This window comes from Schistocerca americana, chromosome 3 (assembly GCF_021461395.2).
Source record: "Schistocerca americana isolate TAMUIC-IGC-003095 chromosome 3, iqSchAmer2.1, whole genome shotgun sequence".
Taxonomy (NCBI): Eukaryota; Metazoa; Arthropoda; class Insecta; order Orthoptera; family Acrididae; genus Schistocerca; species Schistocerca americana.
The window spans coordinates 415,566,810-415,590,486 of record NC_060121.1 but is presented as its reverse complement, the minus strand read 5'-3'; the positions used below and the strand labels follow the sequence as shown (position 1 = coordinate 415,590,486).

The following is a 23,677-nucleotide window of genomic DNA, read 5'->3' as shown; positions in this document are numbered from 1 at the left end:
CTTCAAATGCATTAGGGGGCTTATTTGGAGCAAGGAGGTGCCACAGAAATCCAAGGGAATTATATACCGAACCTACTTTGTCCCCATATTGGCATACGGAAGTGAGACGTGGGTAATGCACAAAAGCGACAAAAGTAGAATACAAGCCAGTGAAATGAAGTTCCAGAGGATCAGGTTGAGTGTAACAAGACGAGACAGATTGCGAAATGTGTATGTGAGGGAAAGACTAAAGGAGGAACCAGTACAGGACAGGATAGAAAAATCAAGACTGCAGTGGTATGGACACATGAAGAGAATGGATGAGGGAAGCATTCCAAAGAGGATGTTTGATCTGCAACTGGAGGGGAAGAGGCCCAGGGGAAGACCAAGAGATAGATGGGTGAAGGGAGTGAAGGAATGTGTGATGAGAAGAGGATAGAACTGGACGAAGGTGGAAGAGGGGGAATGGTGGAAAGACAGAACACGATGGAGAGGCTTGTGTTCCCGACAGACCCAGCCAGTGGCTGGAAACTGTCCAAGATGATGATGATGATGTTACATACTGGAGCCTGAAGAGGAGTTGGTGGGCTATATGACAAAATATTGGTGAATATTCAGGCAAATGAAGACAACTTTGAGAGAGAAGAATTTGGTTTAATGTTTTTGAATCATATATATAGGAGTTCCACGATTTTCAGCAGTGATTTAATGAGTGCTATTGCTGACAGATATACACTGATAAGCCTGAACATTATGGCTACCTTCTTAATAGATGGTATGTGCACCTTTGGTATGGATAACAGCCGCAACGCATCGTGGCATGGAAGCAATGAGGCCTCGGTAGGTCGCTGGAGGGAGTTGGCACTAAATCTGCACTGACAAGTCACCTAATTCCCGTAAATTCTGGAGAGGGGAGGTGATGAGCTCTGACACCATGTCTGATCACATCCCAGATGTGTTCAATCAGGATCACATCTGGCAAGATGAGGGCCAGCACGCTCTACTGGAACTCACCACTGTGTTCCTCGAACCAACCCGTCACACTCCTGGCATCGTGTATTATCTTGCCAGGGAGTATGATACTTACTGGTGCCTTGCACAAGCTCCACTGGACCCATGAATGACCACGTGAATGTCCCCCAGAGCATATTGGAGCCACTGCCAGCTTGTCTCCATACCGTCACTTTAGGTGTCAAGGAGCTGTCCCCTTGAAGACGACGGATTCGCTCCCTCGCATCGTCATGATGAAGAAGGTACTGGGATTCACCAGACCACACAATGCTCTGCCACTGTGCCAAAATCCAGTGCCAGTGGTCACATGCCCATTTCAGTTGTAGATGCCAATGTCATGGTGGTACAAGCATAGGTCATCGGCTGTCAAGGCCCATCATTCGGAGTGTTCGGTACACTGCGTGTTCAGACACACTTGTACTCTGACCAGCAGTAAATTCTGATGTTAGTTCCGCCACAGTTTGCCGCCAATCCCCTTGGTGTCTGGACATGGTTTTGCCACATGTTGAAGACAATAACCACGGCACTCCTTGAACACCCGACAAGTCGTGGAGTTTCTGAAATGCTTGTGTCAAGCCTCCAGGCCATAACAATCTGCCCTCGGTCAAACTTAGATAGATCGCATGTCTTTGCCATTCTATACACCGACAGCACGCTCACTGATACCACAGGCACTGTGCCTGTGTCTGACTAGCAGCCATTCCTCTCCAGGTGGTGCTGTTGTCGCCTGGATGGGTTTATATCAATAATAGGTCATGGTCATAATGTCCTGGCTGATCGTTGTATTAGAAATTTATCGCGGTTGTCACCCCTGCTCTATGTATCCTATTGTCTTTCCCTTCTCACACAGCACAAAGTCAAACATGCAATATGAAAATGGTAATTAATATCATCAGTCAATGAAGAACTTTGATACAAAGCAGAAAACACAGAACTCTGATTGACATGCTTTGCTGTCTGAATTGTTATATGGTGTTCAACAAAACCGGAAGAGAGAAAATATAATAAGTAAAAATTATAATATGATGATACCACAGGAACATGCATAAAATAAAAAAATGCAACTGGAAGGTGTCAAGTTCTTTCTATTGTTTACAGGTATTAAGCTGCATTTACCGACATTTAGACAGAGCTATCTATCACTGTACCAAGCAAAAATACAGTCCAAGAAGTTCTGCATTCCCTCACAGTTTGCAATCATAGTTTCCTGAGGACAACAGTAACATTAGCAGATAATCTGTGTGGTATTTGTACATATATTATTTTAGTGGTAAGTGTGTGCTGCCAATAAACTGTTTATGAGTATTGAGAACGTTACAGTCCTATTATACTTCCTTGGGGCACACATGATGTTACATTCATTTCTGTGGAAGATTTGTCATCCAGTGCAACATACTGGATTACAAAAGTCAAAAATTTTTTGAGGCAATGAATAATGCCTCACATATATTTTTCTGAAAGCCAATTATGCTAAACTCTCCTTGGAGACAATAAACAAGTCTTTCAATAATTTTTTTCTCCTAAAATCTCCTGTTGTACACTTACAATGTACACATATTAAAACGTCTATTTTGGCAAGAAACACTACCTGACAAAAAGAGTGAAGCACCCAGAAGACATGTTCAGAAGTTAATGTAACTTCGTACTTGTACAGGCCATCAGTATCTACATAAATGATTAGAGTTGCAGCTGTTTGACAAATGGCACAGCCACCGGAGTGCATTAGTGTTGTTCGTGTTTACTGTTGTTGCTACTTATACATGATTAATTGACAGCTCGTCCAGTAAACATGTGTTTAAATATAAGTGTTAAAACTATTAAATATAAAACTGAATGAAAAGCCCCGTAGTCTGCTGTAGTTGTATATATTTAAATCGATTATAGACCCATACAACTGGTTTCACAACTTTTAAGCAGCATTTTCTGGTGTATATCTGAACAATTTTTTTAAAATTAATACTTTGATAATGAGTAATTGAAGTTATATGAGGTATCTTAAAGTACTGAATGAATAGACAAATATGGAAAAAATATTACACATCAAGTTAGGAAACTAGGTGTGGATCACATATGCCCCACAGAGGACGAGTCAACAGATCATGTTTAGTGGACAATATTTTTTCCAAATTACATTGTGAATAGACTTAATAAGTGTGCTCATATGTTAGCACATTCAGCCAAGTGTGTTACGACTTTCTGTTTACATGCAGAAATCCACAAGTCATATGCGAAAAAAGACAAAACCAATAAGGTGCAGTATATGACACACTTGAAGTTAGCTAGTATGATTAGCATTAGGACCTTTGATGCAGTATGTGAGCATGTGAATGGATGTGTCAATAGATTAAGGTACAGGCTTTCTTTGGTTCATCAAAAGAAACTACAAAACTTGCGTTATCAAAGTAGGGAACCTCACCATTCCAGCACTCCTCAAAGCATGTTTCAATTTGACTCTCCAGATTTGTAACCTAACTGACATTAGACTCATTACCTGCAAAACATGGCTACCTGAGAAAGAATTAGCACATAATACCACTAAGCTGTTATCCCAATTCTGTTGCACACTCCTTAGCTCCCATAGATGGCATTCTACTTTCAACTGCCCAAAGAAATGTAACAGCCATTAAAATTAATACGGTAAATGGTACACATTCAACAGCAAGGGGTTGGTCCACATGGGTATTCGGAGTCAACACTGCTCTATGCACCATTAATAAAAAACTAAATGATCGTAGAGCAATCATAATAAGGGCACATAAGGCTAAAATGAGTACTGTCATGAAGGACAATGAATATGTAGCCAAAGTACAGGATTTCTTAGAAGAAAACAACATTTCTTGCTGCAGATCTGATCCAACGGCAAAGTTTTTGGCCCAATTGAAAAAAACACGAAATAATCCTGCAGAATTTAGGTGCTAAGTATAGACACATGGAACAGTCAATCAGGAACATACATAAGAACACAGGGGTTTGTTCAATTTCCTGTAATGACTGTTCTCAAAAGTACACTGAGCAAATGGGTAGAGGTTTTGAAATTTGCTTTGAAAGACATCTCAATGTGAGTAGTTCAAAATCTGTGCTAACATCTCACTTATGTGATAATCAACATTCTATTTCAGATATCCACAATAACCTAGAGATACTACATAAAGAGAGAAAGGGCAATTTTTAAATGTACTTGAGGAGATAAAAAAGTCCGTAAGGCAGTCTGCTGATAATACTGTCAATGGAGTCAAGGCACCAAGTTTTAATTTTGACTATTTGAATTTTTGAAGTTAGGGGTCTCATCTAACTAGTTTGTTAGGTTATTAGAGCTTTTCTATGTTAATATTCATGTTTACTCCCACACTCTGATCCACTTGGAAGTCATCTTATCCATTTAATATATACACTACTTTAATGATTCAGAAAGTAGTAGTTCATCTTAGTAACATTACTTATATTAGTATTATCCAGGTTCATTTTTATGTACTACAGAGAGTCAAGTCTAACAGTTTGCATTGTGACCGCAATTCCTCAGTAGTTCCATTTCTGACTACTAATTCTATTCTTTCGTTTTTAGACACAACATTCATCACTGATTGTTTTTTTTCTTTATGAATTGTGATGGTTTTTTATCAATGGAGAAGGGATGAAAACTTTGCCTAGCTACGAGATAAGTTACTCTGGCACATTCTGTAACTACTTCCTATACCACATGACATAGTGTTTGTATGTAACCTTCACATCGTATGAAATTACCAATCTTATTCATTAAATATGTGTAGACACAACCTTTGTGGGGCATATGTGATCCACACCTAGTTTCCTAACTAGATGCATAATACAATGAAGAACCAAAGAAACTGGTATAGGCATGCATATTCAAATACAGAGATGTGTAAACAGGCAGAATACGGCACTGCAGTTGGCAATGCCTATATAAGACACGTGTCTGTCGTAGTTGTTAGATTGGTTAATGTTGTTACAATCACAGGTTATCAAGATTTTTGTGAGTTTGAACGTGGTATTATATAGTTGGCGCATGAGCAATGAGAGACAGCATCTCTGAGGGAGCGATGAAGTGGGGATTTTCCCATACGACCATTTCATGAGTGTACCATGAATATCAGGAATCCGGTAAAACATCAAATCTCCGAGATCACTGCGGCTGGAAAACGATCCTGCAAGAAAGGGACCAATGACAACCGAAGAGAATCGTTGAATGTGACAGAAATGCAACCCTTCCACAAATTGCTTCAGATTTCAATGATGGGCCATCAACAAGTGTCAGCATGTGAACCATTCAATGAAACATCATCAATATGTGCTTTCAGAGCTGAAGGCCCACTCATGTACCCTTGATGGCTGCACGACTCGAAGCCTTATGCCTCGCCTGGGCCTGTCAACACCGAAATTGGACTGCTGATGACTGGAAACATGTTGCCTGGTCAGATGAGTCTTGTTTCAAATTGTATTGAGCAGATGGATGTGTATGGGTATGGAAACTACCTGATGAATCCATGGACCTGCATGGCACCAGGGGACTGTTCAAGCTTGTGGAGGCTCTGTGATGGTGTGGGGCTTGTGCAGTTGGATTGATATGGGAGCCCTGATATGTCTAGATAAGTTTTGACACACGATACATATGAAAGCATCCTGTCTGATCACCTGCATCCATTCATGTTCATTGTGCATTCCGATGGACTTGGGCAATTCCAGCAGGACAATGCAACAACCCACTGAATTGCTTCAGAGTGGTTCCAGGAACACTCTTCTGAATTTAAACACTTCCGCTGGCCACCAAACTCCCCAGACATGAACATTATTGAGCATATCTGAAATGCCTTGTAACATGCTGTTCAGAAGAGATCTCCACCCCCTAGTACTCTTATGCATTTATGGTCAGACCTACTGGATTCTTGGCGTCAGTTTCCTCCAGCACTACTTCAGACATTAAGAGTACAAGTTTCTTTGGCTCTTCAGTGTATTTTCTTCCATGTTTAAGACTATTCACTCACTACTTAATAAGATATCTCAGATAACTTCAATTCCTCATTATCTAGGCATCAATTTAATTTTTTTTCTGTACAGATATACAGCAGAAGATGCAACTTTTGGACTCTTCATTCAGTTTTATATTTACTAGTTTTAACATCTGTATTTAAACAACTGTTTACTATATGAATTGTCAATTAATTACATATGACTATTTTACTGTGGTTACCCCAGTTTTAAGATAATCTGTTGTTACTACAACTGGTAGGATATATAAGGGGCAGGAACACCATCAGACGTGAAGTGATCACTGTGAAGGATGGAGATTATGCATACTCTTCAGATATGTCATTATCAGCATCCAACAGAGTTTATAAATGCCTCATTGTGGGTCTGCATTTGGCTGGCTTGTTGAATGTTGCAATATCCAGATGTATGTGGCATTTGAAAGTGCAAGTGGCCTGATGTTGGACGGGATGGGAAGGTTCTGGTTGACAACATCTGACCACCACAACAGAAGGTCACCATTCTGTATACCAAGGACATCATTGCTCTTTCACATCTGCACTTACCATCTGAGAAGAGTAACAGACTCCCTGCAACATTCTGTGTCATTCCACACCATTTGTTGAAGAGTAGCAGCAGCCTGACCAGGGAATCGCCATCCCATGTTTAGGCTGCCATTACTACTGCAATACAAACAGTTGCATTTGGAATGGTGAAGCACTGATTGCTGACGAGTGTCACTGGATTGCTATAATCACAGTTCTGCAATACTCAGGTGACAAATGCCAGCGAGTATGACTGTGACTTGTGGGGAGGTCTCATTTTTCCAATGTTTTGGAGAGGCACAGCAATTTCACTTGTGGTTTTATGGTGTGGAGTGCCATCGGATACAATTTCAGGCCATGGCTGAAGGAACTCTGATGGCATAATGATAAGTCACGGACATCCTGCATCCTCAAGTGTTACCTCTCATGAGACAGTATTGTGGTGTCATTTTTCAACATGAAAATGCAGATTCCCAGATGTGTTCCTGAAAGAACATGGGTGGGACCAGCTTGGATGCCAACTACATCCCAGGGCCAGTGTCCGGGATATCCAGGACCATTTACAACAGTTGTGGGCCGGCTTGTTTTAGGAGACGATACAATGGCTTTATGAAACCCTTCCCAACCGAATCAGTTCAAGCATTCAACCCAGAAGGGGATACAATGTCATACTGATAAGCTGACTCACACAGCCCAATTCTTTATAAATTTGACTTGATCTTGCACTCATCAAAATAATGTCAGAAATCCTCTCAAACTACAAGGTTTCATTTCACTTCCTTTCCTCCTTCCGCATGTTTCATTTTTCTTTTTCTTTTTTGTCAGGCAGTGCACGAATCAAGCAAGCTACCCTTAGTTCTCAATGGTTTGAGCTGACTAGGCTATAAAAACTAAATCTGAATATAACCCCTAAATCATAGTTTCAGATGAGATGACAGAATGAATATATGTTCAAAATAAAGAAGGTCTGTTACTAAGAATTCTCCAATTTATACAAGAGCAAAGTATAGTAACTTCATTATGTCAGAAATAATTCACGAGCTGGAAATCCATTACTGGTATCTGGTGTAATTGGCATTTCCTTCAATTTCATGATAAGCTAAAATTTTAATGTTTTATACTATTAATTAGTTATATTATCTCTTCACAATAACCCAAGAGACATACCATTATCTTTTAATCTGCATTAAGATAATGATGATGAGTTTTATAAAACTGTTTCCTACAATATACACTTCGTGTGTGTGTGTGTGTGTGTGTGTGTGTGTGTGTGTGTGTGTGTGTGTGTCACTTCTAGGTCTCTCTTCCACAATGACTGCATCTTTCAGTAAATTTGAAATGAAATGAAATGATTAATTTAAGAATGTTGGAACAGACAAGGTATATAGAAATGGGATGCCAGAACACTGTTGCAGAAGCAATTGAAAAAGTATGTAAAATTTAAAAGAATGCAAAATAGCCGAGATTGCTGACATTTCACAGAAGCTCAAAATTTAGCATGCAATTCAATGTGAAATGCTTTTAATAGTTTCCACAGCGAAATCCTCTCTCGAAATCTGACAGAAAACCCAGAAAGATTCTGGTCGTATGTAAAGGACACCAGCAGCAAGACACAATCAATACCTTTACTGTGCGATAATTGGTTATATTATTAATGACAGTGCTGCTAAAGCAGCATTACGAAACTCTGTTTTCAAAAATTACTTTCACAAAAGAAGACAAAGTAAATATACCAGATTCAAATAAAAAACAACTGCCAATATGAGTAACTTAGAAGTGTAGTAAAGCAGCTTAAAACATTTAATAAAGGCAAGGCTCTAGTCCAAACTGTATACCAGTCAGTTTCCTTTCAGAGTAGGCTAATACAATAGCTCCATACTTAGCAATCATACACAACTGCTCACTCACAGAACTATCCATACCCAAAGATAGGAAAGTTTCAGAAGTAACACCAATAGCCAAGAAAGAACATAGGAGTAAACCACTGAATTACAGATATATATCACTAATGTTGATTTGCAGTAGGTTTTTGGAACATATACTGTGCTTGAACATTATGATGAAAATGATTTACTAACAAATAGCTGATACAGATTCTTAAATACTGTTCTTGTGAAACACAACTAGCTCTTTATTGTCACAAAGTAACAACTGCTATCGACAAGGAACTTCAGACTGATTCCATATTTTTACGTTTTCAGAAGGTTTTTGACATTATTCCTCACAAGTGACTCCTAATCAAGTTGCATGGCTATGGAGTATCATCTCAGTTGTGTGCCTGTATTCATGATTTTCTGCCAGAAGGTCATGGTTCGTAATAACTGAAGGATAGGCTTTCTGCCACATCTGATCTACATAAACAATTTAGTCTGATCTACATAAACAATTTAGGAGACAATCTGAGCAGTCCCCTTAGATTGTTTGCAGATGTTATTAAAATTCTACACCATCATTCTTCATAACTACACATTTATTTCTCAAAATAGTCACCCTGGTGATAACAACATTACACATTTCTCCCAACGAGAGACCAGTTTGTTGATACTGGCACTATGGAATGTTTGACTATGCACCTCTGCTTGCCCTGTGTGTGGTCTGGCATTTTCATGCTGAAGGAGAGGGTGTTCCATGTGTGGATGAACTCTTTGGATACGAAACTCGATTACAGCATGCTGTTTCACATGCAGTAACATAGTTCTGTTACACACTGACATAGTTACACATTTCAATTTGCGGCTCTCTAGTGACAGAAGGCTGCAAATACATAGGCATACAAAATAAGGATGTGGAATGTTTATAACATTTGTTTTAGTTAAAAAGCTTCAAGAGTTTTCACATAAAAACATTTGAGGCATTACTTATTCAGCATTCCCTCATACAAAACAGCCACAATAAGAAAGAACCCTGAAATACTTTCATACTATACAGTAATGTCACATTTCAAAAAAAGCAGTAAAAAAGTCTGGGAGTATTCAAATCATGTTACAAATTGACAGGTTACACAATAAAATAATAGCAGTATGGAACACTCTCTCTCTCTCTCTCTCTCTCTCTCTCTCTCTCTCTCTCTCTCTCTCTCTCCCCCCCCCCCACCCACCCACACACACACACACACACACACACACACACACACACACACACACACTCCTCCATGGCTGGGCTGAAGCAAGACTCATTGCCAGAATATGAGCTAGGGCTTGAAAGTAGTGCAAATGCTGTTTGCCGTTATGTATGTGTTTGTGTGTTCCACCCATCGATCGGCTATAGATGAATTATTACATTTTCCTTATTTTACACACTGCTCCAGCCATGAATTTCCATTAGTGTTATACACTTTTAAAAGGGAAACAGGCTGAGGCTGACTGGAAGAATCTTAAGGAAATGGTAATTCATTCAGGAAACAAGCACAGGCTCTATTGATTGGTTTTGTGACCTAACAAATTTGAATGCCTGCCGGAAGAAATGGATCCAGGAACACAACAGGAGACAGGTGTGCGTGTGAAGCATTGCAGTCACCATGGTAGTGCTACCCACAATTCTCCATGCGAATTCACTGGCCAAGACAGAGAGAAATATGGCTGATGATCCATCTCTCTGGTATTCACCTCTGTTCCACAAAAATGCCATCTCCCCTGTCTCTGGATTATCTTTACTAGGTTTCTCACACGGTCTCTGCTCTGAATCTGTTTGCTTGTCATTCCCTTGTCCATCTCCTGTTGTCACTGTGAACAACTCATCAAGTCCACTTGTCATTTGTTCTTTCCATCGATCTCCAGGTCTACTCTGTCCAGCCCAGTTTTGGCCTCAAGCTGTTTTTCCCCACTCTGAGACTCTGTCACCTCATGATTACAGAATTAGTTATGGAGAAAAGGAAATTATGGAGTATCCTGAAAGCCACACTGACTTGCCTTCTGGAACAACAGTAGGAGCAGCAGCAGTAGCGGATGAAGTTGTTGAATAGGTCACTCCGATTACTGGTGAACAAGATTACAGCACAAGAGGGTCAGTCAATCCCGGCGTCAGTGTACTTGGCGGCGGATACTCCTACTCACTGTCCTGAGTTTCTGCCTTGTAGCAGCACTAAGGAATAATGCCTGTAACAGCATTTCACAGGATTTCATTTCATGACAGACTCTAATTGCAGCAATCACTGTTTTTGTCACAGGCATAACAAGACAATTTTTCCTCCTCAGGATATTAGAACTACTATCCGACCCAGTTCTCACCCCGTTCATGGATGCTGTTGACTAATTACTATGCCCAGAGGTACCATGTTACTGCTCCAACACTAGAGCTCCACAAATACTCCAAAATACATTAGAGGTATTTGCAATTGCAAATGTGGGCTGTATAATAGAATAACGACAATGAAAACTTGTACTGGACCGGGACTCAAATCCAGATTTTCCACTTATCACAAGCAGTTCCTTACTAGTAGGCTATCCAAGAGTGACTCATGGTCAGACCAAAACTTTCATATGTCATCAATCAAGTGTCCATACATGTGATGATTGTCCATATCCACAACTGCGAATACATTTTGTGTATTTCAAAATGGCTGGAGTTGCTGCAGTGCCTGTTCCTTCGGACAGGCATGCATGTCTGAAGGAACGCTGCATCATATTTTTGAACAACACAGGCACTGTGATACCGTAACAACACAAAAAGCCTCAGTAACTAGTTTGCAAGGAATTAGCCGCAAATGCTATTTCATATGCACAAATTCAGGAAGAAAGGGTTCTTATGCTGACTCCTTGATTCACAAAGATGTTGTTCTACTGCACCAGACATGGAAGAACACATAGCAATATTAAAACTAGGCAATCAATCACTACGGAACATCTTGCACATCACACATTCATTCAAATTTGCACAGACTGATAACAGGTGAGGTTCAGGTCATGTCAGAGACAGCCTCATTCTAGGATCTGGACTATCTCTGTACTGTGTTTATACCTATATCCAAATAAGACATGGGATGTGCCTCAGGCTTTACAGTTGACATCACCCTCCACCCAGATGCAGTGCCTCAGTTTTGTCAAAAGCAGCATCTGTGTTGGTGGGAGGATGAGTGGCTGGAAGTGACTGACAATAAGCTCCGTTCAGTCAAGCCCAAAACACATTTGTGGTGTACTTCCTTCCAGCCTCGTAGGTGGGTCAAGTTTCTCCTCACTCATCTTTGGATAGGCCACAGTCCTATGACACATGGCTTCTTGCTTCGGCGAGAGGACCCTCCAATGTGTATTGCTTGTGGTGTCCAGGTCACTGTGCACCATGTTTTATTGGATTGTGTTTTATTTTCTGACCAACGAGCCTTGGGTGACTTGCTGGCAGATATGTCATCTCTTTTAGGTAATAATCAGATGAATGTGGTTAGAATTTTGCAGTTTTGTAACTTATCCAATGTTTTTACTAAGATTTTAGGGAGAGGGTTTTAATTTGTTCACAGGGTAACTGGCTCGCGCATATTTTACGTAAGTGGCCAGCCAGTGACAATTTTCTGTGGCATTCTTGAAGCTCCTTTTCCATTTCACTTATGTTTTATTCTCTTATACAACACACACACACACACACACACACACACACACACACACAGTTCAGTCATTCATGGAACTGATGACCCTGTAGTTTGGTCCCTTTCTCTCCAACCCAACTAACCAATGTGTCATTCAAGACCCATGCCATTCACATTATATGCAGCACTGAAAAGGAACTCGACTGACTTCAGGAGACCAGAATAGTTGAGCTTGCAAAATCAAGTGCCTGGGCCACAACAATGGTCATCATCTAAAAACCAAACAGCTCACCCTGATTACGTGTAGATTACAAAACCATGATCAACACACAATTGAGGAGAATACTTCTCAAAAACTGACCTGACAGATGCATATTTACAACTGCCTTTTGAAAAATAAGCACGAAACGTCACTGTAATTAATATAAATTTTGGTTACACAAATACTAGCAACTCCCCTTTGATACTGCATCAGCCTCTGTAATCTTCCAAAGGTACTTGGAGCGGCTAACACAGCATGTTACACAGTGAAAGAATTAATCTACTTGTCACGGTAGTCTCCTGACAGGAGCACATGCATAACTTCTGTACCATATTTACAGAGAAATAGAATGCAGGCAGCCAAACATAAGAGGACATGCTTCCTGCTTGACATCTCAAAGTGTTACATGCCATTTAAACAAATGTTTCACACTCCTTGTGTAGTACAAGGAAAGATTATCATGGCAGAATAAATAGTATGCAGTAGGTTGCGGAACAGATACGTGCAGTTGTCATACGTGTAGACATTAAATGGGATGTGCGGAATATGAGAAAATAGCAATGCATGATGAGAAGTAAATGGCTTCACAAGTAAATGGCTTCACCTGCTGTGGGCGGAGCCTTTTATGTTTTGACATTATGGCTTGGAGGTGTCCTGACCGTTAAGGAGCAGCCACAGTCTCCAAGGATGAAAACAAAAGAGAAGATGATTAGGTGACAAATAAAATGTTTTGTGATCTTGAATATCATGTTGAGCCTTCGCGGCATATGTCGAATCAAAAGTTGTGTTCTACTCTAATTCAGAGTCACTCTAATAATACGTACATCCATTCAAGGAAATAAATGTTTGTAAAAGGAAAGTATTGGACTTGCTTTTCCATGATAAGAGTACAAATTATCTTCTTTTGCTCCAGTAACAGCTGCAGAATGTGAAGAAGTCAAGCCTTCCTCAGCTACACACAATTTCAGAGGCACTGATTAGCAGGACCTCTACTTTAAGAAAATCAACTACGGCAATCAGATCAACCTCTTCTAGAACAGGACAATAGCTTGCTGCATCAATGATTACATGGGTCAACATCATGTGGCAGCAAGCATTTTTGACCAGCATTCACCACTCTCCAGTCCCTTCTGCTCAAGAATAATGCGATCTGCTGCCACCTCAAGATGGCAGTGATGGTTAAACAGGTGGTGGTCCTGGTGACACTACCTCCATCACTTGCAGTGTGAACCAACACAGGCCTGCAGCTGCTGCCACCCACACAACCAGCAGTGCTACTGCACACACCTATGCATCCAATGGCTATGCCACTTCTAGGTTAGGTGTATATTCTACATCTTCTAGAACTGTGGTGGTGTGTGGCCCGGCAGAGCTTGCCACCTCCAAGCGTAAATACGCAGTCTCTACAGTGAGGTTATTTGCAGGCATGGGCAATGTGTCCTCTATGAATGCCTCCATTGGCTGTGTGGGCTATGTCAGCAAGGCTGGGTACTGTGCTACACTACTGCCACTGCCCCTACCTATGTCACCATGGTGACATGAGCCACATTTGCTAAAGTGCCTGTGGCTGCCACAGTCATCAAATCCATTATAAAGAAATACAATGACAAGCTTTCGAGGATAGCATGCACGACACATATATGCGTGTATCTGACCCCACAGCTGTTGCCACTGTCACTCCCACAGAAACCTATTATTTGCCTAGTTCTGTCAATTCATCTGGGGTGGCGTAATCTGCTGGCACCAGTTACTGAGCTGGAGTCACTCTCAAGAACACAGCTGTAGTGGCACTGGAGGTACCCTACTCAGTCCCAACAGTGATGACCTATGCAGAACAGATAATGGCTACTTAATCAGCATCAGCTGTGATAAGTGTAGGCTGCTCCGGAGAATGTTGTCTACCCTTGGATGTAGTGCAAACAGTGAAGTATGGAAGAGATATTATGTCTTGGGGATTTTTGTTGTTGTTTGGGTGTTCTCCTATCACTGTGACAAAGAAAAAGTTAAATGCAGGAGTATATGAACACATTTTACAGTATTATGTACTGAGTATAGACGAACAGTTCAGAGACGTGACTGATAGTACCAGCATGAGAATGCAACCTGTCAAAAGCAGCATTTGTGAGGCAATTGTCTGTGGACAATAACATTCCTGAAATTGACTGGCCTGCCGAGAGTCCTGACTTGAACCCAATGCAGCATCTTTGGGAAAAATCAGAATGTTGACTTTGGTACAGAAACAGTGTCCTACATCATACCTTATCTAATTTTGGCTCTTGAGGAAAAATGGGCTGCATTTCTTTGTGGACATTCAGCCAACTCATTGAAAGTATCCCCAGCAGAGTTCAAGATGTTATAAAGGAGAAGGTGGGCCAATCACATGTTAACATTCACAAATAGGTGTCACATTACCTTTGGTCAGATAGTGTACACACTGTATTTCATTTTATGTGTGATTAAAACTGTTTATTTTCTGGTACCAACATATCATTTGTATTTATTTGAAATTACACAATATAAATTGTGGTGTCACCGCCAGACACCACACTTGCTAGGTGGTAGCTTTAAATCGGCTGCGGTCCATTAGTACATGTCGGACCCGCGTGTCGCCACTGTCAGTGATTGCAGACCGAGCACCACCACAAGGCAGGTCTCGAGATACGGACTAGCACTCGCCCCAGTTGTATGGACGACTTTGCTAGCGACTACACTGACGAAGCCTTTCTCTCATTTGCCGAGAGATAGTTAGAATAGCCTTCAGCTAAGTCCATGGCTACGACCTAGCAAGGCGCCATTAGCATTATATTGCATTTATCTAGAGAGAGTCTCACTTGTATCATCAAGAACGCTGTATACAAATGATGGATTAAAGTTAAGTATTCCAGCAGCTACGTACTTTTCTTTATAGTATTCATTAGGTATCCTGTTTCAGACCTAACGCCCGCCTGCGTGAGTTAGCGCGTGCATCTTGGCCGCCTCTTTCAATTAGTGTGCGTAGTGTTGGCAAGTCTGCTGACACTACAATAAATATTTTTGAGAATAAGACTGTCTGCTGTGAACCAATTATGGGCTTGGGCTGTTTCTGGTATGGCTGAATTTGGGTCGCTGATTACTACACTTTTTTGAACGATCTTTCGAAGTAATCAGAAGTTTGTTTACGTAGATTAGGAATAACGGTAGACAGAAGAGGGATGTCAACACTATTATATTTTGTTTTTTTCTCAAGTATCCCAACCCCCTGCCACATAGGTCATATCCTTGTGGAAGACCCAGGTGCAGACTTGTCCAATACACCTACCCAGCCACATCATAATCTAGTCCTGTCACAGATTTATCCTATCCCATAAGAGAGAGGGCAACCTGTGAAAGTGATCATGTCAATTATCAGCCATGCTTCAACTTCTGCACAGCAAATTACATGGGTATGACCACCAACCAACTGTTCACCCAAATGAAATGCCCCATAAAACTCTGGTCAAGTGTAGAATTGACCAATCGGTCATGGAACACGCTGTTGAGCACATTATGTTCAATTTCAATGGCTGTTTCACAACCTGTGACATCTCGATGCCACCCTCTCTCTTCCTCAATCACCCTCTCACACTAGATGCAAGAGGTCCTTGCAGCATATTTTACTCTGTAATTCTCCTGTCCTCAATCTCTGCTAGTCCCTGGCCACACACCCATCTCCATTCACGTACTAGGACTCTTACTTTGTGACTTAGTTAGTGGTTTAGTTATTTTTTCAAACTCTGACAGTACTTATTGTTGTTCTTTTTTCTGATTCCCTGCTTCATTTTCAATGCTGTTTTATAAGTAATATGTATGTACTGATCCCCCATGAACCATGGTCTTTGCCATCAATGGAGTGGCTTGTGTGCTTCAGCAGTACAGATAGCAATACTGTAGGTGCAACCACAATGGAAGGATGGTTGTCAGACAAATATGTGGTCCCTGAAGAGGGGCAAGAGCCTTTTAAATGTTTGCATGAGCAATGATCTGGATGATTGACCGATCTGGCCTTGTAACTTAACCAAAACGGCCTTGCTGTGCTGCGAATTCTATAGGCCAGAGCGTGGATAGTTAGGTCCTTAACGGGACAAGTGTGTTAGAAAGTTTGTCGTTGTGTTGCGGCCTTCAGTCCAGAGACTGGTTTGAAGCAGCTTTCCATGCTACTCTATCCTGTGCAAGATTCTTCATCTCCCAGCACCTACTGCAGCTTACATCCTTCTGAATCTATTTAGTGTATTCATCTCTTGGTCTCCCTCTATGATTTTTACCCTCCACACTGCCCTCCAATACTAAATTGGTGATCCCTTGATGTCTCAGAACATGTGCTACCAACTGATCCCTTCTTCTAGTCAAGTTGTGCCAAAAACTTTCTCTTTTCCCTAATTCTGTTCAATACCTCCCCATTAGTTATGTGATCTACCCATCTAACCTTCAGCATTCTTCTGTAGCACCACATTTCGAAAGCTTCTATTCTCTTCTTGTCCAAACTATTTATCGTCCATGTTTCACTTCCATACATGGCTACACTCCATACAAATACTTTCAGAAACGACTTCCTGACACATAAATCTATATTTGATGTTAACAAATTTCTCTTCTTCAGTAACACTTTCCTTGCCATTGCCAATCTAATTTTATATCCTCTCTACTTCGACCATCATCAGTTATTTTGCTCCCCAAATGGCAAAACTCCTTTACTACTTTAAGTGTCTCATTTCCTAATTTAATTCCCTAAGCATCAGTCGATTTAATTCAACTACATTCCATTATCCTCATTTTGCTTTTGTTGATGTTCACCTTATATCCTCCTTTCAAGACACTTTCCATTCCATTCAACTGCTCTTCCCGGTCCTTTGCTGTGTCTGATAGAATTACAATGTCATCGGCGAACCCCAAATTTTTTATTTTTTCTCCATGGATTTTAATTCCTACTCCGAATTTTTCTTTTGTTTCCTTTACTGCTTGCTTAATATACAGATTGAATAACATTGGGGATAGGCTACAACCCTGTCTCACTCCCTTCCCAACCACTGCTTCCCTTTCATGTCCCTCAACTCTTATAAATGCCACCTGGTTTCTGTACAAATTATAAATAGCCCTTCGCTCCCTGTATTTTACCCCTGCCACCTTCAGAATTTGAAAGAGAGTATTCCAATCAACATTATCAAAAGCTTTCCCTAAGCCTTAAAATGCTAGAAATGTAGGTTTGCCTTTCCTTAATCTACTTCTAAGATAAGTCATAGGGTCAGTATTGCCTCACATGTTCCAACGTTTCTACAGAATCCAAACTGATCTTCCCCGAGGTCAGCTTCTACCAGTTTTTCCATTCATCTATAAAGAATTCGCATTAGTATTTTGCAGCCGTGACTTATTAAACTGATATTTCGGTAATTTTCACATCTGTCAACATCTGTTTTCTTGGGGATTGGAATTATTACATTCTTCTTGAAGTCTGAGGATATTTCGCCTGTCTCATAGATCTTGCTCACCAGATGGTAGAGTTTTGTCAGAGCTGGCTCTCCAAAAGCTGTCAGTAGTTCTAATGGAATGTTGTCTTCTCCCGGGGCCTTGTTTCGACTTAGGTCTTTCAGTGCTCTGTCAAATTCTTCACGCAGTATCATATCTCCCATTTCATCTTCATCTACATCTACATCCTCTTCCATTTTCATAATATTGTCCTCAAGCACATCGCCCTTGTATAGACCCTCAAATACTCCTTCCACCTTGCTGCTTTCCGTTCTCTGCGTAGAACTGGGTTTCCATCTGAGCTCTTGATATTCATACAAGTGGTTCTCTTTTCTCCAAAGGTCTCTTTAATTTTCCTGTAGGCAGTATCTATCTTACCCCTAGTGAGATATGCCTCACTCCCCCCCTTCACAGAATTTACAGGAGGTAGGCGACTTGGGTGTGCAAACGTGGTACAAGTCTCTCTAGCGACCTACCAAGGCCTCACAGCTTCCTTGCCATGACACGCTGTGATGAAGCAAGCTGGTAAATTTTTACTTCCCCTCTTGTTTTGCCATCTGCCTCTTTAAAATTCAGTTTTTCATGTCAGACTAATTACCATTAACATACTTCAGTATAATCTGGATTTCCATATAAAGATTGGCCCTCAGTTTTAAAGATTATAACACCAGATATAGTGTTGTGCTTAGTTTTGTGCATGTCATAATTTTTTTAATTTACTTTGACTATTCCTAGTTAATACTTTTGTTGTAGGGTGAAATCACTAATTGTTTCATAACTTAAATTCTATTGTTGACTTACAAACAAATACCAATTCTGTACTAATTATAAACTTTAGTAAGACGAAACAATGGCATTCTTAAAGTATTTATTTTGGCTCTATTCAAAAACATGTTAGCAAAGCCAACCCTTAATCCCACAGTAATTACCAGTTTTGTTAAAGATATTGTTTGCGTAACTATATCTGCTAATATAAGAACATAGGCTTCCACGGCCGGTGTCATAGTGATTAAAATTCTTCTGGGTATTATGCCGCGTCATTGCTAAAAACTAACAACAATAATAAACTAAAACCTACGTTTCGGCCAAATTGCAATGGCCTTCCCCAGGGCATGACTCACTTTAGCTATGACGCGGCATAATACCCACAAGAATTTTAATCACTGTATCTGCTAATTTCATGATTTAAACAAATAATATGGCTTAACCATCGTGGTAGAAGAAACTGTTAAGAAGAACCAATTTTTTGATGTATTCAGTTAATTTAATGAGTTATGTTTTGATTGTAATTTCTGTATATTAAACATCAAACAACATGTAGTTTCAGGGCCAATTTGCAGTGAGAAACCCATGTTGGTTAGGTCAACAACAATGCATCAACTTAACTGTGAAATCAGTGTAAGACGAATAGGCCATGTATTAAAACAATGACAGTATCTGTTCAATATGTACCGTATTATTCTCCAAGAACTGTGAACTGTGTGGTTAGGTTTTTACTGCTCATACATATGCAACAGTAAACTGTTGTAGCAGTATGTTGATGTTTGCTAGCAACCTATTAATGAGGCTTATCAAAGTTAACCAATAGTGGACTGGCCATATAAGTGTGGGGAACACAAATGTGCACCTGTTGGCCACATTATTTATAGTAGTCAGTGTTGAACTTCCACCCCCACCCCCGAATTCTCCAGTCAGTACAGCAATGCAGTACATCGACACCGAGAACAATCAACGAGGAAATACGTCAGGTGAACATCACAATGCCACCTTGTTATCCGTGCCAGTGATGGGCATACCTGCTACTAGGTACATCTACATGGATACTCCGCAAATCACATTTAAGTGCCTGGCAGAGGGTTCATCGAACCACCTCCACAATTCTCTATTATTCCAATCTCGTATAGTGCGTGGAAAAAATGAACACCTATATCTTTCCATACGAGCTCTGATTTCCCTTATTTTATCGTGGTGATCGTTCCGCCCTATGTAGGTTGGTGTCAACAAAATATTTCTGCATTCGGAGGAGAAAGTTTGGTGATTGGAATTTCGTGAGAAGATTCCGTCGCAACGAAAAACACCTTTCTTTTAATGATTTCCAGCCCAAATCCTGTATAATTTCTGTGACACTCTCTCCCATATTTCGCAATAATACAAAATGTGCTGCTTTTCTTTGAACTTTTTCGATGTACTCCGTCAGTTCTACCTGGTAAGGACCCCACACCGCGCAGCAGTATTCTAAAAGAGCATGGACAAGCGTAGTGTAGGCAGTCTCCTTAGTAGGTCTGTTACATTTTCTAAGTGTCCTGCCAATAAAACACAGCCTTTGGTTAGCCTTCCCCACAAAATTTTTTATGTGTTGTTTCCAATTTAAGTTGTTAGTAATTGTAATACTTAGGTATTTAGTTGAATTTACGGCTTTTAGATTAGACTGATTTATCATGTAACCAAAGTTTAACGAGTTCCTTTTAGAACTCATGTGGATGACATCACACTTTTCATTATTTAGGATCAACTGCCACTTTTTGCACCATTTAGATTTTTTTTCTAAATCGTTTTGCAGTTTGTCTTGATCTTCTGATGACTTTATTAATCGATAAATGACAGCGTCATCTGCAAACAACTGAAGACGGCTGCTCAGATTGTCTCCCAAATCATTTAAATCACTTCTGTTTTACTCGATGACTTTCCCTCAATTACTACAAACTGTGACCTCTCTAACAGGAAATCGCAAATCCAGTCACATAACTGAGACGATATTTCATAATCATGCAATTTTACTATGAGCCGCTTGTGTGGTACAGTGTCAAAAGCCTTCTGGAAATCCAGGAATATGGAATTGATCTGAAATCCCTTGTCAATAGCACTCAGCACTTCATGTGAATAAAGAGCTAGTTGTGTTTCACAGAAACAATGTTTCTAAACCCATGTTGACTGTGTGCCAACAGATAGTTTCCTTAGAGGTAATTCATAATGTTCGAATACAACATATGTTCTAAAATCCTGCTGCATATTGACGTTAATGACACGGGTCTGTAATTTAGTGGATTACTCCTACTACCTTTCTTGAATATTGGTGTGACCTGTGCAACATTCCAGCCTTTGGGTACGGATCTTTCGTCAAGTGAACATTTGTATATGATTTTTAAGTATGAAGCTAATGCATCAGCATACTCCGAAAGGAACCTAATTTGTATACAGTCTGGACCAGAAGACTTGCTTTTATTAAGTGATTTGAGTTGCTTCACTACTCCGAGGATATTTACTTCTACTTTACTCATCTTCTCAATTCAAATTCTGGAATATTTACTTCTTCTTCTTTTGTGAAGGCATTTCGGAAGGCTGTGTTTAGTAGATCTGCTTTGGCAGCACTGTCTTCAATAGTATCTCCATTGTTATCACGCAGAGAAGGCACTGATTGTTTCTTGCCACTAACATACTTCACATACGACCAGAATCTCTTTGGATTTTCTGCCAGGTTTTGAGACAACGTTTCAATGTGGAAACTGTTATAGGCATCTCGCATTGAACTCCGCCCTAAGTTTCGAGCTTCTGTAAAGGATCGCCAATTTGGGGGATTTTGTGTCTGTTTAAATTTGGCATGTTTGTTTCATTGTTTTTGAAACAGTGTTCTAACCCGTTTTGTGTACCAAGGAGGATCAGTTCCATCATTTGTTAGTTTATTTGGTATAAACCTCTCAATCAATAATGTTCTGGCTGATCAATATATTTGCCTTTACTGGCAAATACCTTTACAACAGTATTTATGCATCCCTGTGTAACAAAACAAGCTACTTTCACATGTGATTGAAACAATTTTACTACTAAAATTATTTACTTTCATCATATCATGTTCTGCTGTGCTAGTTGCGCAACCAAGAGTACTGAATGACTTTTCTACTTCATTCCTTAATAGGGTGAGAAGTTGTGTCTGAATGTAAATAAGTTCAGAGCAAAGGAGACAACTGAACCAAAGAGTGGGAGTGTTGAGTCATCAACAGGTACACAAAAAGGATGAAATTTTTTTCTGTGTTTCAGATGAATCCTTTAACAAGCTAGAATCCTCCTCCCCCCCCCCCTTCCTCTTCCACCATTGCACCTGTGATTTAGGCCTTCCCTGCTAATGTTGATGCAAGATTTACACTCTAAGTATTCAATTAACTACAGAAACTTTTTGCACATTGCAGAGATTTACTTGATCTCTAATAATTTCTATATCATCTGTAAATGAGTATTGGAAAATTTGAATTGGACCATCTAACTCTAGAACAACTATTGGTGCGACTGTACTATTAAGAAACAACAACCGTTTTTCATTTAAAATTAACACTCTCTCCTTCCATCAAATGTCTTGGTTAGATAGTTTGAGAAACTAACACTGTGTTCTCCTGAAAGTTTCCAGCCTTCTCAGGACTGACACCATGTATAATTATTTCAACTTCCACTACATAATTTTAGTTTTAATTACTGATCAAGCCATGTTCGAAAGCATCATAATCTGTTTCACAAACTGTTTCATCTTCCGAAACAGACTGTGACAAGGAAGTCCAATCTTGAATGCTGTCATCATCTGATGAATCTAGGCCATCTATGCTCCCTTTTCAGTTGTTCAGCAAATTCAAAATTTCACGGCACTTTAAACCATTAGACATTCTGTGAAATGCATACCCACAGGGTACACATTAATGACAAAACATAAAATAAAGCTTGCAATAAGACTGAGTGTCATGCGTTAAATAGTCGGTTTTTTGAGGACCGTATTTACACAATGTTGCATTTCTGCAACTCAGAAATAAATTGTCTTATACACGTAAAAATTGTATGATTTCACAAATACATCTATCAGAATGCATAACATGGAACCTCTTAAATACAGTCTTAGTTTGGTCTTATATAACAGTTCTTTCCAATTATTTGTGCTTCAAAAACAGCTTACTTTAGAAGCATGCATCCTTTGAAAAAAACTGTCAAATACTTGGAGCAAAGATATTTGGCAGAATTGCTAAGAACTTAGAAAGGAAGCTGGATTGCTGGAGCACTGCAACACTGTGAATTCATGTTCTAAGATTCAAGAACAATTACTTATAGAGATTTGAATAGTGTGTTGCAGAACTCAGAACTGCAACACGGTGGTACAAATGGTTACAACAGAATGATGACAGCTTTTATTTGGTCTTGTAGGATCTGCATTTTTCACACACCATAACAAGACAATGCGCTCTCATCACATTTTGCTCACACTTCTTGCCTTCGCCATGATTAACAGAATATGGTATGTTTGCACATGAAGACACGTGCAATGTGATGTCAACAGTGGCTACATAAATAACTCGAGGTGATAACCGCATCATTTGTTAGCTATGTTGCAACTAATTTACAAACAAAAGCAAATGTTCAAGAAGCATTAATTTCTGCATCATCTTTACTCTCTAGACAAAACACAATTTAAAAGAGCACTGACAAATATGCATTTTCTGTTTAAACTCACCCCCTGTTTTCCATTAGGGCTGCAAGGTGTGTTGTTTTCATTCCTGGTGCAGCACACATATCAAGCACAGTACTACCAGGTTCAGGTGCAAGCAAATACGCAGGAAGGCAACTTGCCTAAAACAGTAAGAGTCAGTAGTAATAGCTACAAAAAGATGAAATCCATATCCTAAAGGAAAGATACTTATCACAATGATTGAAAAAATGATAATCACAAAACAGATAAATTCAGGCAATTTAGATGAAGAGAATTAGATGATGCAATAATAACAAGAACCAGTCACTAATTAACACAAGTTTATTTCACTAAACTGATATCCTTGTGATATCTGTCTTCACTGGTTCACACAGTTTCCTTTACACCTGCAGTAGCTTTGAAATATGCAGCAGTGTCTGGAGAAGCATGCTTGTGTGATGAAG

At 39.9% G+C, this 23,677-nt stretch overlaps 1 protein-coding gene across 1 annotated transcript in view; it reads right to left on the bottom strand.

The window, feature by feature from the left end:
* Window positions 1-23,677, bottom strand: part of LOC124606790 (28S rRNA (cytosine-C(5))-methyltransferase) — an 80,970-nt gene that overhangs the window by 32,550 nt on the left and 24,743 nt on the right. The window contains exon 4 of the mRNA XM_047138857.1: window positions 23,259-23,374. Within this exon, the coding sequence (XP_046994813.1) occupies window positions 23,259-23,374 (116 nt within the window). The remainder of the gene's footprint in view (window positions 1-23,258; window positions 23,375-23,677) is intronic.